Consider the following 16,867-nt stretch of genomic DNA (forward strand, 5'->3'; position numbering starts at 1 on the left):
CCTAAATATGCTTTTTTAAAACATTGGAGAAATTCTTGTAATTTGTAAACCGGTGTAAATAGGATTGTGACGTAACACTTGGATATAGGCTATTTCTGCTAGCCTACAAAGCTGGAAATGGAGACCCACAAATCTCAGTATGAGCAGGTTTCCTTTCATTTCTGACATACCGTCCCAAACAGAATAATATGGTGGACCACGTTATTCTTCAGCTATATGCTTTACAGCAGCCACAGTGGCCATAGGCAGAGGAAGGGACCCATTGACTCATATGGAAGATGTTCTAGGCATGTTCTTTGACCTGCGCAGGCAGGGAAGTAAGTAAGCAGTGACCATCACCTGTTGTGAGTGGTGGATGCTGTGTTCTCTACATAAACCTGGAAATTACATGTAACTAGGTGCAAACAGCTGATGAGTGGGTAGGAGAACCTGCTATGTTTCAGAAAACTTGTTGAAAACTCAGGTCCACTTTAAATGGATTAAATGATGATACAGAATACCCCTCACACTCTCCCATGTATAACGCTACCAAATATGTGCACTTTCACACCCGACAACAACGGTCACCATTTTTTCAGCAATCTCCAGCTGTCCCATAGAGATCACTGGAGTGGCATCATGCATGCTCGGCTGCTGTTCCATTCATACAAGAGAGACCCCTGTTCTTGTGATTTGTGGGGGTCCCTGTGGTTGTTCCCCACCAATCAGACACTTTTCCCTTGTTAGCAGTGATCTGCACTCAGAGAAATGTCTAGGAAGACACAGATCATATCTTCCCATCCCAGCATGATCCTCTTTCCCATGTTAAAGTTGAATGTTGAGATAAGTCAAAATGCTACAGGTTGTAGTGGTAACTGCCAGAATGCAGGGAGGAAATTCTTGCAGTCAGGTTCTTTTGCAGACTACAGGACTCGCTTTGAGCGCTGTATTAAAGGGCCAGATTTACTTAGAGACTCTGTTGCCATGTTTTTGCAGCCCTCGCTGAGACCACCATAAGGTAGTGCCTGTCGCACTGGTTGCAGTGATATGTCTGCTGTGTGTACATGTGCAGTAGTTTTGGAGAAATTTACATTTTATTAGTAGCAGCCAGGCACAGAACTAGTCCTGCATATTCATGAGCTTGACAGGCAACCAGGTGAGGCGGCAGAGATGGCTCGTTTGGGACCCCGGAATACTGATCAGAGCATTTAAATAGCTAAGAGCCATGATCAGCGTTCATGCTGAATGTGGCTGTTGCAGGTGGGTGTTAGTTTTCAAAGACCGCCCCCACACCCCTTGTGTATGAAGTGGGATTGGCTCCCGTTGTATACAAATCCAAACCCCCAGGATGTAAGTGCACATCCTGTGGGGCTAAGGAGTTAAACGCCTAAAAGCTTTTTTAATGCCTGAAATCCGATAGTAAAGCCTGGTATATTTGTTTCAATACCTGGAACTAGATTCTCCCTACAGTTGGGGTTTATTTTCGATAAGTTTCTTGACACTGTTCAGATGCCTGGCTCTCTGACAGCGGACCTGGGTGTTGTCAGCTTGCTCAGGAGTAGATATTGAATACATTTTCTACTACAGAACTTTACATGCCATATATAAGGCAGTGGACTTTGGAATACAGATTCAGAATCCGGTATTTCAGCCTCCATTAACTTGTATGGGCAAGTCTGACTGAGTCTGCGATAGAAAATGTGCTCGTTAATAAAATGCATAGATATCAAATGTTCAAAGATCTGTTCTTCTCAAGCTCAGGAACATAGTATGGCTTCTAACTCTGGCTACATATAGTTAGCTGAGGAGCTTCATTGCTTGCGGACATACCGGCATTACATTGGGACATCTTAACATTAACGCTTCATATCTTATTTTTCAATTTGTAAATGATTTAACTTTAAGTGTATTCTATTAGAGATGTGGGCATATTCACTTATTGCTTTTGAATGTCTTCTTTGCAATGTTGCGCTCTTCTATTAACTCATTAAGGACCTAGGGCCATAAATATATGGCACCTGATCCTTGGCTTTAATCCCGGCTGATAATATATAGTGTGGGATTAAAGCTCCTGCAATCTAGAAAGAGAAGGCAAAAGTGCCGCTGCCATTGCCTGCATGGGACCTGGCGATCATGACAGAGCTGAATGTTGGACCCTTGACCAGCTCTGACCGTAACTACTGTCACACTTAGGGAATGTTTTCCCCTGTAAGTGGGACTTTATGGATGCTCCAGTAACAGTGGTATAGTATGAAATAAAACAAAAAATAACAGCGTGAATGTCCCCTAGAGGTCATATATGATGTCATGGGAGGCATAAATGTATAAAAAAATATGAAAAAAAAAAACTTTGTGTGTATATATTTTATATATATTATATAATTCCCTCCTCTGATACCAACCAAAGCAGTCACCATATCCGCCCTGTAATCCAATATTATAGAAATTATATATCAAACCGTCAGAAATAAAGAACTCTACGGGCTTATTTACACGAGCGTATATCAGTCGGTGTTATCACGGCTGGCCGATATACGCTTCCATCTAAGCAGTTCCCACCCCTTCCCTCTCTCTGCCTCTCTCCTCCAATCCAGCATTTGCAATGGGAGGGGCAGGGGTGGAGCTAAACTTCGTTATGTCCCGCCCAGTCCCATCGCTGGTTATGGACAAGGGGAGGGGTGGGAGCTTTAGCTCCTGCCCCTGTCCTGCCCATTCCCATTGCAAACCGCTGGGAGGGGAGGAGAAAAGCAGAGAGGTGGGGGGGGGGGGGGGCTTGAGAGATAGAACATCATGTCACTGATAAATAAATGATATGACTGTGACATCCATGAAATAATACTTGCAGGTACTTAATCATGTTTTCTGTTTTTGGACCTCTTTTATGTGTCTCTCTTAATGCTGTAACCTTTTGTTACTGTATACCTCATTGCCATAAAATGTTGGTGTGCACCTGCCTTATTTTGGAGCTGAGGCGGAAAGATCTGATCATCAGTGAGTTGGTTTGTGGCCGCCATAGGCTGCTTTGGTTCATCACCTTGACTTGGTGTCTTGATCATGCATGTGCACGGTATTTGAATTGCTGTGTGGTTTTGCAATGTGATAAATGTAACTAGTATATTTCTATGCTGTATGCTACTGACCTCACACTAGTTTTGTTTCATGTGCCGACATAGGTTTTTATAACATTCCATAGAAAGTAAATGTTTCTGGTTTAAAGATGTTTTACCTCCAAGAATGTGAAATGTTCTTTTATTCTCACTGTTGGCCATACAATGCGGTCTGCATTCATCATCTCGCTATATGTAAAGTGTAGATGTGCTGTATACAGATCACATGGCTCGGATAGGAGCAGGCCAAAAGTTTCCAGCACCCAGACTGTCCTGGAGCGTAAAGTCATATCCGTAGTTTAATGAACTGTTCTGGTCATTTATATGGGCCCGGTCCTTTATTACGGTTTGTTTTTAGGTTTGGCTGATTTGTACTTCATATGCACTTTTATGCATGAATAAAATACTTTGTGTGTCCACCTTTTAGGTCAAATAGTGATATTCCAGCACCCTGGACAAACAGAGTTGGGGGTATTACTAATGAAAAATATCAGTGCATCTCTTGCAGTACCGTTATATGCAGAGTATTGTTTCTGTTCTTTTAGTTGATATCTATTAGTCCTGCTGATCTCTATGACTTTTGTCTGCAGGCTCTTTCAGCCCCGGCATTTATCAAGGATAGACTTCAACTCTATGAAACTTTGAAAAGGGAACATGATGATTTAATTGCAGACCGAGCTGCAAAACAAAGCAAACCAATTAAAATCATTTTGCCTGATGGAAAAACCATTAATGGAGAATCCTGGAGAACAACCCCATATGAAGTTGCTGCTGGAATTAGGTAAGATGTCTCCTGTTAGTGATCTGTAAGTAAACTCCTTTTCCCCCTGAAACATGTTAAAGATGTTTTTAGATGGGTGGTCCACAAGGACTATCTGCAGCTCTCTAATTGGTATATAAAATAAATAAATCGTGTTACTTGTATAGCGCCAACTTATTCTGCAGCGCTTTCAGGTAATTTTTTATTTATTACAATTATTAGGACACAGCTCATGTGTTCCCATCCCAGCATGATCCTCTCCCCCATGCTGAAGTTGAAGGTTCAGAGGAGTCAAAATGTTTCAACGACAACTACCAGAATGCAGGGAGGAAATTCCTTCAACCAGGCTCCTATTGCAGACTACAGGACTCGCTTTGAGCGCTGTATTAACCCTTTCCAATCCACTGTCTGACGTCTGAAGACATTATGATTTAAGACTGTACAGCTCCGATGTTGGAAGACGTCCGTCGGGGTTCTCTTACTGTATATTGCCAGCCTCTCTGCTGTCAGAGCCTATCCAACATGTCCCCTCATGCAATACTGGCTTTAGCCAGCATATAGCGCCGCTGTATAATGGCAGAAAAAGAGTAAGCCCCCTAGAAAAACCAGGATACAAATTGGATTGGAAAGGGTTAAAGGGCCAGATTTACAAACAGACTCTGTTACCATCTTTTTGCAGCCCTCATTTAGAGTGCCATAAGGTAGTGCCTGTCACACTGATTAGTGATATGTCTGCTGTATGTATGTATCTGTGCAGTAGTTTTGGAGAAACTTGCATTTTATTACTCTAGTAGCAGCCAGGCACAGAACTAGTCCTGCATATTCATGAGCTGCAGGCTAGCCACACCCACCCTGCCCTCCAGCCAATGAGTGGCAGCTCTCTCTATGCGCAGTAGTAATAGGCAGAGAGTTGTCAATCAGTGGCTAGATGGCGGGTGGGTGTAGCTAGCCTGCAGCTCATGAATGTCCAGGACTACTTTTAAGGTAGTTTATGCGCATGCTGCAACTAATAAAAACAGGCTTCTCAAATACTACTGTACACGGCCACATAGCAGAAACATCACTGTAATCACTATGACTGTCACTACCCTTAGGGTGTTCTCAGACAGGAATGCAAATAGTTGTGACAGTATCTTTTAAGTTTAAGCTGTTTGAAACTAGTCAGTTTCTTAGCCGGTGTGATGATGGACTGTACCGTACAAACTGCTCAAAGGGTACACAGTCACTCGTATCAGCTACTGATGATGATCACACAGCTCTTATCATACAGTTGTAATGGAGGAGATCACAGCTCATCCCCCTGACTGTATACTTATGCTTTGTAGTTTATTTAGGAGACTATCCAATACAGATGGTAATTGGCAGTGTTGCAGAGATGTTACAGGCTGTCGTGGTCATTTGTTGCTGTGCTGATGCATAATGGGATTGATGTGAAATTGCAAAGCAATATGAAGAAGGTGCCTGATGAGCATCAGACATGGTGCTGCACTGCATGGAAGTGACTGCAGTATGCAGAAGAGACCTCCAGTAGCTGTACTACTGTTCATGAATAAAAGCCCAAATTTTTGTAAATGCACATAATTTCGTAACATTTCGTAATATTCATATTAAAAAACTAGTGAAATGTTATCTTTTGCAGTCGTGGACTGGCAGACAACACTGTTATAGCCAAGGTAAATGATGAGCTTTGGGATCTTGACCGACCACTAGAAGGAGATTGCACTTTACAACTTCTGATGTTTGACAGCGAAGAAGCTCAAGCTGTAAGTTACAGACTAATGGCAAAATGTAATTTGAGTTATCGCAAGTGGTCTATACCAGGGGTCCCCAACTCCAGTCCTCAGGGACACCCAACAGGTCATGTTTTCAGGATATCCTATGGTAAGCACACCTGTGGCAATGTGTGAGGCACTGATGATAATTACATCACCTGTGCAACACTAAGGAAATCCTGAAAACATGACCTGTTGGGGGTCCCAGAGGACTGGAGTTGGGGAACACTGGTCTATACTGTGCAATCATGGTCCCCCTCCCCTTATTTGTCCTCAAAACAGCGGCAGCACAGATTTTCACACAATTTACTCATTTGTGTATGAAAATGACATATTTGTTGAGAATGTTTGTGGCATTGCAGACAGACAATCCACAGTAGAGTCCAGTACAAGACAAGTGAATGGGGTAGAAGAAATCCCCACAGATTGTCTAAATCTCCAGCATGCTTGTATGTGGGGCATCTGTGCTAGATCCGCACTGATTTCCGCACAGGGTAGCGTCCATGGGTTTTCTGCAGCAAAACCCCGATCTTACAGCGGACATGCTGAAGGCTTCCACCATGTGTGATCCTCTGCCAGGTTCTACTAATAAACGGTAAATTAGCTGCTGTGATTTCTTTGTTTAAAGGCATCTCAATGTTGCACTTGTTTCTTGCAACCGTATAGGTTTACTGGCACTCCAGTGCCCATATCCTTGGGGAGACCATGGAGAATTACTATGGAGGCTGCCTGTGCTACGGACCGCCAATCGAAAATGGCTTCTATTATGATATGTTTTTAGAAGAAAGGTAACTAGATTTCTTTGCAATCTGTATGGAAGATGATTGTTTAAAGCTGCTTTCACATCTGTGCTGGAATTCCACTTTTCTTCTCTGTTGGGGGAGCAGGAAAAGGGAATCCCCGCGGCCGACCGAACAGCGCTGGGTGAACTCCATTGACTATAATGGGGTCCACTCGCTTTTCGTAAAAATAATGTAAACGTGTTTACTGCAAATCATATAGGAAAATCAGAACTGTGCACCATAATAACTTCTGAAGACCTCAGTAACGCTTTCATGACCAAGGGTCATTGATGCTGTGAAAATGTTAGAAGTACTGCAACTGTTGCCATGTTTTGACCCTTATAACTTTTTATTGTTGCGTTGTTAGGATTGTGTGAAGGCTCGTTTTTGTGGGGCGACCTGTAGTATTTTGCTGGTATCATTTTTGGGAACATATGACTGTTTGTTTGATTCTTGGCAATGAAGTGATGAAAAAAAAAGAGCATTTCTCTCAAAACATTGCTGGTTTCGGCTGTATTCTCATCATTGTGGTGACCCATAGAATAGTTATAATATTTTTGCTGCCGCGTGTGCGCCATTAAAACAAGACCACCCACAAAGATGGCGGAATTGCTTTGTTTTTTCCTTTTCACTTCACTTAGAAATTTTTTATTGTAAGTACATTATATGGTAGATTTTAAATAGTACCATTGAAAAATACAACTGATCCCTCCAAAAGGCAAGCTCTGACAGCTACATCAGTGGACAAATGATATTTTTGAAAATGGGGAGGAAAAACTGAAAATGACAAAAAAAAAATAGAAAATAGGCCCCGTCAATAAGGTGGTAACATACTTTCTATTAAAGATGTGCCGCATGTTTTAATAGGCTAACAGTCAGGGAAGTTCCACATAAACAGCACCCCTGCGATCTTATTGACAGGGTTGCAGGAGTGTATTCGTGGTGAAAGACAGCTCCTACTCGTCGTGTATGAAGCTAGTTTAGCTCTAGAGCTGATGGCATATGCTGTGGACCTCTATACACCTAAACACATGGGGCATAGGCAGTTGGCATGTATAGAGCTGAATGGGAAGCTTTATTGGTATCTTTTATGATAGAAGTTTAGGTTGAATGTAATATGAGGGGCTGCTGATAAGTCTTTGGCTTTGTGTTCTTTTTTTGTTTCTATGGTAACGAATGTTACATCACATGAAAGCCTTATGTGTCTAATATATGTTGTCAACCTTTTTTTGTTTGTAGCTTATGGCAACAGTGATCTAGGCACACGGGAAAACAAAATGGCAGAGTCTAAGGCGATATTCACAGCAAATGAGAGCAGAGGAGTGATAAAATTCTCATTTGTGCAAGGAAAGTCCACGAAGGATACTCATGGTGACATTAGGGCATCAATGCCCTTCATATTCTACAGTTAAGAACTGGGTTGCCAAATATAAAACAGGCCACTTCAGCACCAATGATGAGGAACGTCCTGGACGACCGAGAGAGGTGGTTGTTCCGGAGATCGTCAATGCTGTGCACAACCTCATACTGGAGAATCAGCGATTTTCAACTACAGGAATAGCAGACATCATGGGGATTTCTGGTGAACGTGTTTGTGTCTTTATCCATTAACATTTGAACATGAAGAAGCTATCTGCAAAGTGGGTCCCCAAATGTTTGACAACAGATCAGAAAAGCATGCGAGTGAAAACTTCCCACTCCATTTGTCAGCATTTCCGGACTGATAAGAACTTCCTGGATCGACTGGTCACTATGGATGAGACCTGGACTTATTTGTATGACCCTGAAACCAAGGAGCAGTCAAAAGAGTGGAGGCACAGGGGTTCTCCTCACCCAAAGAAGTTCAGAGTGCAAAAATCTGCCACTAATGTGATGGCGTCTGTCTTCTGGGATAAGGAGGGCGTGCTGCTAGTGGACTACCTTCCAAATGGTTCCATCATCAATGCAAGGTATTACATTGAACTTTTGGACCAATTGAAGGCAGCTCTGAAGGCAAAAAGGCGCGACAAGCTATCCAAAGGAATCTTGTTCCTACAAGACAACGCCTATGCTCACACTGCGCAAGTGACCATGGCAAAACTGGTGGAGCTAGGCTTCCAGCTGGTTGACCACCCACCTTATTTACCAGATCTATCATCTGTTTCCAAACCTGAAGAAACACCTCAAGGGTACCAAATTTTACACCATTTCTGGTGCCATGGCTACTAGGGATGACTGCTTCGAGGCACAACCGAAATCCTTCTTTTTGCAAGGCTTACAGAACTTGAAATACCGATGTAAGAAGTGTGTTGGCATCAGTGGAGAGTATGTGGAATAAATGTAAAGTTTAATCTTCCTATCTCGTTTCTTTCTGGGTAAAGCCAAAGACTTATCAGCAGCCCCTCGTATAAAGCTGTTTGTAGATGTGCAATCCTTTTACATTATGAAAGTAAAATACAAAAAAACAAATAGACTGAATTAATGTCGTTCTGCAGGAGCAGGTTAATAATATACTTTTAAAATCTAGGTATGTTTGTTTGCCACAAGAGTAATACTGTATTATATGACTTGTCTAGAGGGGTGTCCAGCAATGAGTTCCCTGTCTTGGAGAACATGTGTAAAAGCATCATTAAGGAGAAACAACCTTTTGAAAGGCTGGAAGTCAGGAAAGATCTGCTCTTGGAGATGTTTCAGGTACAGACAATATAGTTCACTACTTGATACCATGTACATAGCAATGTACGGGGTTACAGGGAAAGTCCATATGGTTCTATTTTGCAGACACAGCCACTCCATGTATTGTCATATTTGACTCTGCACTTCACCATACAAGAATCCTTTTTTTTTTTTTTGCCTTCCTTGTGGATTTTATATGATGTAGTAAGGCCTCCCTCACACAGGCGTTTTTCAACGCTACATTTACTGCAGATTTAGCCCGGTTTCAGCAGCACTGGTAAGTGTTATGCCAGCATTTTGGCTGCGTTTTCAGCACAGCTGAAAACAGAGCCAAGGATGCTACAAAAAAAAATAAATCAATCTTCACCGTGCTGTTGGAGTCCCTGGCGCTGCTGTCTGTACCTCCGTGCAGGCTGCCGGGCACTTGTCAAGCCGACAGTGAATCTTTTGCTAGTGAAAGAGATTGGAAATCCTGCCTCCAGTAGGAGATTGCTCTGATTGGCTGAGTGACAGCTGGCTGTGATTGGTTCATCCAGCGCTGGCTGTGATTGGCAGAGACGGCTTTCACTCAGCTGGCTCTGCAATCAGAGCAATCTCTCGCTGGGAGGCGTGGAATTCAATCCCCGTCACTAGCAAAATATTCTCTGCCGGCTTGACAGGTGGCCGGGATCCTGCATGGAGCCCTGGAGAGTCTCGGACAGTTAGTGCAGTTAGCGCTGCCAAAAACGTGATACCAAGTTGTGCTATGTTTTCAGCAGCACTGAAACCGCTGCCCATTCATTTTAATGGACGACGCACGGCTAAAAACGGCCAAAGATAGAACATGCATCGCTGTCAAAGCGCAGCGTTGATGACACTGCATTTTGACACTTGTGTGAACAGCCCCACTGAAATGAATGGGAACGTTGTACAGCGCTGCGCTGAAAAGGCAGCGTTAAATGCTGTACAAAAATGTCTGTGGGAGGGAGGCCTAAGAATAACCTCCTTAGGGAACCATCTCTAATGAAGTATGCTACGGGCACATAGATTGCTATTCCAGCTCTGCTACAAATTTGTACAAGATAGATTCATAAATTCAACAGGGCTTTCTATCATCGCGGTGTGTCCTGCTACTGTGACACTACTGTAATCGTGGCTCCCATTTGAGCTTTTTTTTTAACACCTAAAGTTTTCTTAATTCAGGCCTCATTGCAAACAGTGCTAATTACCCAAAGCAACCAACCCGATCCCTGCAGTACAAATATGAGTGCTGGAATCTGATTGGAAAAGAGAATCCCTCAAATTTTTGTCAGTTCTAGTTCTCATCTTAGGGCTCCCTCACATATGAGCATATGCACATTTGCACGTGCCTCAATGCAGTGCATTTGCGAAATGAATTTTACTTTTTTCATGCATATCGGCGTATTTTACTGTACTTTTTCCGTCCACAGGACATGTCCCTTTGTGCGCGGCAAACAAAGATGCACCGCTGGAAATGGCTAATTTGCCTGAGTTCCAGATATCTTTTTTCCAGCTGAATTACGCTGCGTATTATTCATTTCCTTGCATACTGCACTCGCATTTGCTCACCTCCCATTGACTTCTTTGGGGGGTCTTTGCTTTTTTTTTTTCTGCGTGACCGAATGCATGCGCAAAATACAGTAGTGTGAACGAACCCATTGAAATCAATGGGTTCTATTCTCTGCTATTCATGCCCATGTGATGGAGCCCTAATAACCTCTAGAGTGCTGTATTTAAAGGAGTTGTCTGGGACCTTTACTATGTTAACATTTCAGTGGCTGGGTTGGTTCTACAGGCACAGCTCCCATTGAGCTCAATGGGTACTATACCGGCAGTACCAACCTGGGTCGCTATAATATGGACAGCATGATCTGCTTCTAGCTCTGCCAGCTGGCCCAGTAAACAGCTTATTGGCAGAGATCCCGAGAGGCGGACCCCGGTAGATCAACTATTGATAGCCTAGGATAGATCATTGATGGCCTGTTGAGGATAGGTCATGAATATCCCCTTTAACCTCAGATTTTGAATAATTTATATTTATACATTGCTAAAATATATATATATTTTTTTCCTAGTACAACAAATTTAAATGCCGCATCTTAAATGAAAAAGTTGATACACCAACCACTACAGTATACAGGTAACTACAATACAGTTGTGTTCAAGCAGTTTTGCACAGGCACAAGTTATTTTACACATGTTCACAGGTAAGAAATTTAAAAGGGTTTAAGTCCTGGCTATTTCAGTCAGTCCAATAGACATTGAATGAAGGGGTACACGCTCGACCGTGACCTCATTAAAATTCCTCCTGGTTTCAGTCCTACAGTGAAGAGAAATTGTGCTCACAGGACTCGCGTACAGGGTCCTGGCAGTTGGGCCCCAGTAATAAAGCATGCTGGATAGAGATGAGCGAGTATACTCGCTAAGGCACATTACTCGAGCGAGTAGTGCCTTAGCCAAGTATCTCCCCACTCGTCTCTAAAGATGCTGGGGGCGGGGAGCAGCAGGGGAGAGCGGGGAGGAATGGAGGGGAGATCTCTCTCTCCTCCCCCGCTCCCCGCCGCAACTCACCTGTCACCCGCGCCAGCCCCCGAATCTTTAGAGACGAACGGGGAGATACTCAGCTAAGGCACTACTCGCTCGAGTAATGTGCCTTAGCGAGTATACTCGCTCATCTCTAATGCTGGAATAATTGTCCATTGCAGTAAAACCCTTTAGTAGTGCTGTAGAGGAAGCTATGTGAAGTGCATGGGATGTCCAGAACAAACATGCCTGTAATAGCGTTGTTGTAGAAGTGTTCTGACCTTACCTCGCAGGTTTCTGTTTGGATGTGATTATTATGAGATCTGAGTCGAAGATGAAATGCATTGAGATAATTGCTTTGATGACATGCTGTGTATTCTAGGAGATGGAACTTGACTTCTATTAGCTTTGAATTTTGATATCAGATGTCATAAGAATATATTTTTTCTCTTCTCCTCCTGAGCTTTTTGCTGCCGAATCCCATAGATTGTCAGCGATTTTGGTTTGTTTTATTCATTTGTATGCACGTTAGGTTTCTACTTCTAGTAAATAGTCACTACTCCGTCACCAATTGTCCTTTAGTGCTGCTTTATATCACTGACTATGAAAGCGCTTACCCCCTCTGTTCTCACTTAGGTGCGGTCCTCTTATTGATCTGTGTAGGGGTCCCCATGTCAGGCACACTGGGAAGATTAAAGCCTTTAAAATATATAAGGTAAGTAATGGAACTTGATGGAAGCTACTACTTAGCATTTGCAGATCATATTTATTTTACCTTCTGACCTTTTATTTGAGATTGCAGATCTATCTATTTGAAATCCTTCAGCTTGTGGTGTCACGGTCTTTGCTGCTTCATTAGGCACCTAAATTGTTGGCAGTGTATGAATCATGTAATTGCCATCCCTCCCCTCCTCTGCGCTGAGGTTTTTGAGGATGGTGACATGGAATATCCTCGATGCTCGCTACTTTAGAGACTATGGACATCTTTTCGTATGTTTGTTTCTTTCATTTTAAAGCGTTGCACAAAGTTTTTACCCGCAATCTTCATTTCTTCGTACATTTGCAGATCCCCAATTTGCATATCTTAAACTTGCTACTTATATATAAGCCCTGACTGACTCATTCATCCATCCATTCACTGACTTGCCATTAATGCTCTAACTTCCCAATGTCCTACAAACTTGAAATTTGGCACAAGCATTCTTTAGGTCCTAAATAGGAAAAGGTAAAGGGGTCACAACTTGGTTATTCAATGCTCATTGAGGTCAGAGGTCATTAATAGTTGATCGGCTGAGGTTCGTCGCTCAGGTCCCCGACTGATCAGCTGAGCAGCCGCATGCTGTCAGCACCACAATAACAGAGGTCGGAACGGTAGCCTCCGCGCCGACCTCCCTGTAGTGGCCAGCGCTTGTAACTGCAGGCACAGCTCTCATTGAAATCAAGTGGGGGCCGTGCCTGCAATTAGAAGCACCAGCCACTATAAGAAGGTTGGCGCGGAGGCTTCTGCTCTGGCCTCTGTGTATTTGGAGTAGAAGTCTCTATGCCAACCTCCCATATACTGGTTGGTACTTCAATGAGAGCCGTGCCTGCAGTTACAAGCGCTGGCCACTACACGGAGGTCGGTGTGGAGGCTTCCGCTTTGACCTCTGTGTTACTGGTGTGCTGATAGAATGCGCCCACTCAGCTGATCGGTCGGGGTCCTGAGCGATGGACCCCGGCCGATCAACTATTGATGACCTATTCTGATGATAGGTCATCAATAGTATTTTACTGGAAAACCCCTTTAACTCTACAAAGAGTGTATGTCCCCTTAGATATGTTTTTTTTTTGTTTTTTTTTTAAATCATCTTGACTTATTTGCCTATTGTTAAATGGGATAAATCTGAAATATGAAGCTAGACTGTGTAGCTCGTTATTGTAACTGAGGCTTAACTGGATCTCCATTTACATAATCCTGCATCACCAACTAGTTTTCTCTAATCGTCTTGTGATAGAATTCCTCTACATATTGGGAAGGAAAAGCTGACAAGGAAACATTACAAAGGATATATGGGATTTCCTTTCCTGATAATAAGCTAATGAAGGAGTGGGAGAAATTCCAGGAAGAGGCTAAAAACCGAGATCATAGAAAGATTGGAAAGGTTTGTATTGCTCCTACTATTGAGGGGAAAGCAGAATATCTTTTGTTTAAGTCCTAAGGATATTAAATTGCAGTGATTGAGTGTTTTGAAAAAAAAAACCAAAAACAATTAAACAATATTAGAGGATAATGACTGGAGCTGCCAGGTTACTGCACATAGCGCCCGTTTATTACAAAAATGTCCTGAAATATGATAAAATGGTGATCAAAAACTTACATATGCATTGTGAGCAGTTCACAGATTGCTCCTGCTTGTGAAGGACCTGTTGTGTCTTTCGGGAGAGCTGGCTGCATAGCTCTGCATCCATGGCCCCACTGATGCTATTACTGCCTGATTCTCTACTTTCTTCGCCTTTCTGGACTGCTCTTGGATTTGTCTTTTGGTGCTGTCAAGTGGCCGGTCTCCTCTGCTCACTGTCAATGGGTGTCGTCATTTTTCCTTTTCCCACTGATGTCATCCAGTAATGGGGAGCTGGAGTGACAGCCCACTTGACACATTATTGGTGCCGAGAGCCTGATCCGAGCAGTGACTGTATGGGCGAATGGAGGAGAGTATCAAGTAAGCGCAGGATGTAATTATAATCAGCAGGTCTGCAGGTCAATGCAAGCAGCCCAACCCCTGACATAGATGACAGAAACTCTTTAACTTAGCCCAAAAAAGTGGAGGTTTACTTATTTTACTAATTACTTTTGGATAATTTAATTGTTACTATTATCTAATGCAACTTTTAATTTTGATTTTAGGATCAAGAGCTGTTCTTCTTCCATGAATTGAGTCCAGGGAGTTGTTTCTTCTTACCTCGGGGCGCTTACATCTATAACACTCTAATTGACTTTATCAAGGTTAGAGCAACAATTGGAGTTATATTAAGGCTGTGTTCACATCTTAATTCTTATAATAGAAGTGCTGGATCCCTGACGTTACGGACATCAGCCGTGCACACGGGCCCCTCCCTATTGACTATAATGGAGCCTGCCAGGTTTCTGTCATTTTACCAGACAAAATAGCACAGCATGATATACTATTTTGTTTGACATTTTTGATAGAATCCGCAATGGAGGCTTCTAACAGAGCTCAGCGCAGATGTGAACACAGCCTGAATTGTATAACTGAAAAAAAGTGAAATAAGGTAAAAAGTTAAGTTACAACTGAAACCTTGCCTTTTGCTTCATATGGTGATAATGTTTGTGCTTCTTTGTATATCTTTTGACATGTAATTGATGTGTGATGATGTCATTGATGGTTCTCTAAGAATTAATTAGAATAAATCAGCTGTGGACATCAGCATAAAATGGATGAAGCCAAAGTAGGTCGGCACTTTATAGACCACTGTGACCACTTTATTCTGGTATTTGCTGGTGGTCTGTACTTATGCTAGACTAAAAACCCATTTACATGCTACGACTATCGCTCAAAATGCATTCAAACAGCCGAAATTAAGCGATAATTGTTACTTGTAATGTAAACGTGAGCATCATGCTCTTTTCTCTTAAATGATGATTCCAAGGTTAACGTACAATCCATCCTTCAGCCACTGAGAGATAAAGAAAACACATTTATTTCTCATAGACTGAATTCTGCTCTCCCCATGGCACGTTTACCCTAGCTGCTAGAGAACAATGCAATCTGCCAGCAGCCACAAGGAGAACAATGCAGCTGTTTGCACAGCTGGGTGTGTGTTTAGACTCCTGATGGGCTCTGCAAACAGCTCCTGGAGCCCTTTTACATGCAAATGAAGATAATAAAGTGTTAATGGACATTAACACTTTATGCAAATAGATCTTTCAAAATGACTAAAAGATTGAAAGACTTAGCAATTATCTTTGCGTGTAAAGGGGCTTTAAGGAAGGTTTGTCATTTGACATCTTTATCATTACTGGTCCTTGTAGAGTGAGATAGTCAATGTTATCATGGCACATATTCACTTAAGAAAAAAAATTAACAAAGATGGGATATAATTGCTTGTTCTCTAATGATATGAATAATTAAATCCTAGAAGAATTAGGAAGCCATAACCTCAGAAGGATGAAAATAGTGATGGCAAAATGTACACTGTGTTCTGGGTTTACTTGGCAGGACCGAGAAGCCTATAGATAGAAGCATACAACTGTGTACATATGCAGAGGCGTATGTCTGCTACAGACTGCATTAGAAAGCAAAATACGCTGCAGTATACCTTTTTAATGTATGTATTGGAAAGTGTAGTAAACATTCCAATCCAGTTAGGGGTCTAGTGTATTCTGGCCAAGAGAATATTTTATTGAAATGTATTATGCCTTTTACAGCGAAGCCGTCATTAATTCTGAGGTCATTAAACAGACTGCACCTGTACAACATGGCAGTATAGCTCATTTCCAAACGCATTTTGTTAAAAATTGTGATTAATTCATACTTGTAAAAATGAGTTTTCAAACTTTTCCTGTGCACCATGCTAATTCTGACAAAGTGGTCCTGTGGGCAGGCTAGACCATCTTGGCTGCCGGAGTAGGTTTGATAACGCCAACCCTTACTGCCAGCGTGACGTGGATGACGTACCAGACATCATCCACAGGGCTATCAAAATCTCACATGTGCCTGGAGATCGCGGCATGGCACATGTGCGTAATAAAGCATCAAATTTGCTCACAATAGAGCCAAATGAACTGCGAATGCGCCCGGTTATGATCTCCAGACGCATGCGTGAGAGTTCACTAGTATCACTCTGGCAGGGAAGGGCCTGCAGTATGGGACTTACTCCGGAAGCCAAGGTGGTCCGGCCTGCCCACTGGACCGCTCGGTCAGAACTATCATGCCGCATGGGCAAAGTTTTAAAAACAGTTTTTTACACGTATGACTCAATCACTAATTTTTAAGATGTTGTACAGGTGTAGTCAGTTTAATTATCCCTTTTAAAGTCTTTTGGTATGTATGTCAGAAGATTGTTCTGTCATATACTCCAACCGTGCACCACAAATATGGTGTGAATTGCCTAACTGCAAGCTGTTCTAAATGAGCACAAATGAAATGTTCTCTTTCCTCACCACCAAGGGAGTCCTTGCCTAAGTAATGTTTAGAACAGATAAGTATAGAATACCTACTGACATCAAAATTAGGACCTATACCTGTTCACAAATCATCTATGGGTACAGTGCATGTCTACTAATGGCGG

At 42.5% G+C, this 16,867-nt stretch overlaps 1 protein-coding gene across 2 annotated transcripts in view; it reads left to right on the top strand.

Annotated features, from left to right (window-relative positions):
* Window positions 1-16,867, top strand: part of LOC136612275 (threonine--tRNA ligase 2, cytoplasmic-like) — a 55,473-nt gene that overhangs the window by 26,378 nt on the left and 12,228 nt on the right. For both annotated transcript variants that reach the window (XM_066592513.1, XM_066592514.1), the window contains 8 exons: window positions 3,677-3,867; window positions 5,486-5,609; window positions 6,285-6,406; window positions 8,956-9,073; window positions 11,131-11,195; window positions 12,215-12,293; window positions 13,573-13,719; window positions 14,463-14,561. In XM_066592513.1, coding sequence (XP_066448610.1) covers window positions 3,677-3,867; window positions 5,486-5,609; window positions 6,285-6,406; window positions 8,956-9,073; window positions 11,131-11,195; window positions 12,215-12,293; window positions 13,573-13,719; window positions 14,463-14,561 — 945 coding nt within the window. The remainder of the gene's footprint in view (window positions 1-3,676; window positions 3,868-5,485; window positions 5,610-6,284; window positions 6,407-8,955; window positions 9,074-11,130; window positions 11,196-12,214; window positions 12,294-13,572; window positions 13,720-14,462; window positions 14,562-16,867) is intronic.

Source organism: Eleutherodactylus coqui, chromosome 2 (assembly GCF_035609145.1).
Source record: "Eleutherodactylus coqui strain aEleCoq1 chromosome 2, aEleCoq1.hap1, whole genome shotgun sequence".
Taxonomy (NCBI): Eukaryota; Metazoa; Chordata; class Amphibia; order Anura; family Eleutherodactylidae; genus Eleutherodactylus; species Eleutherodactylus coqui.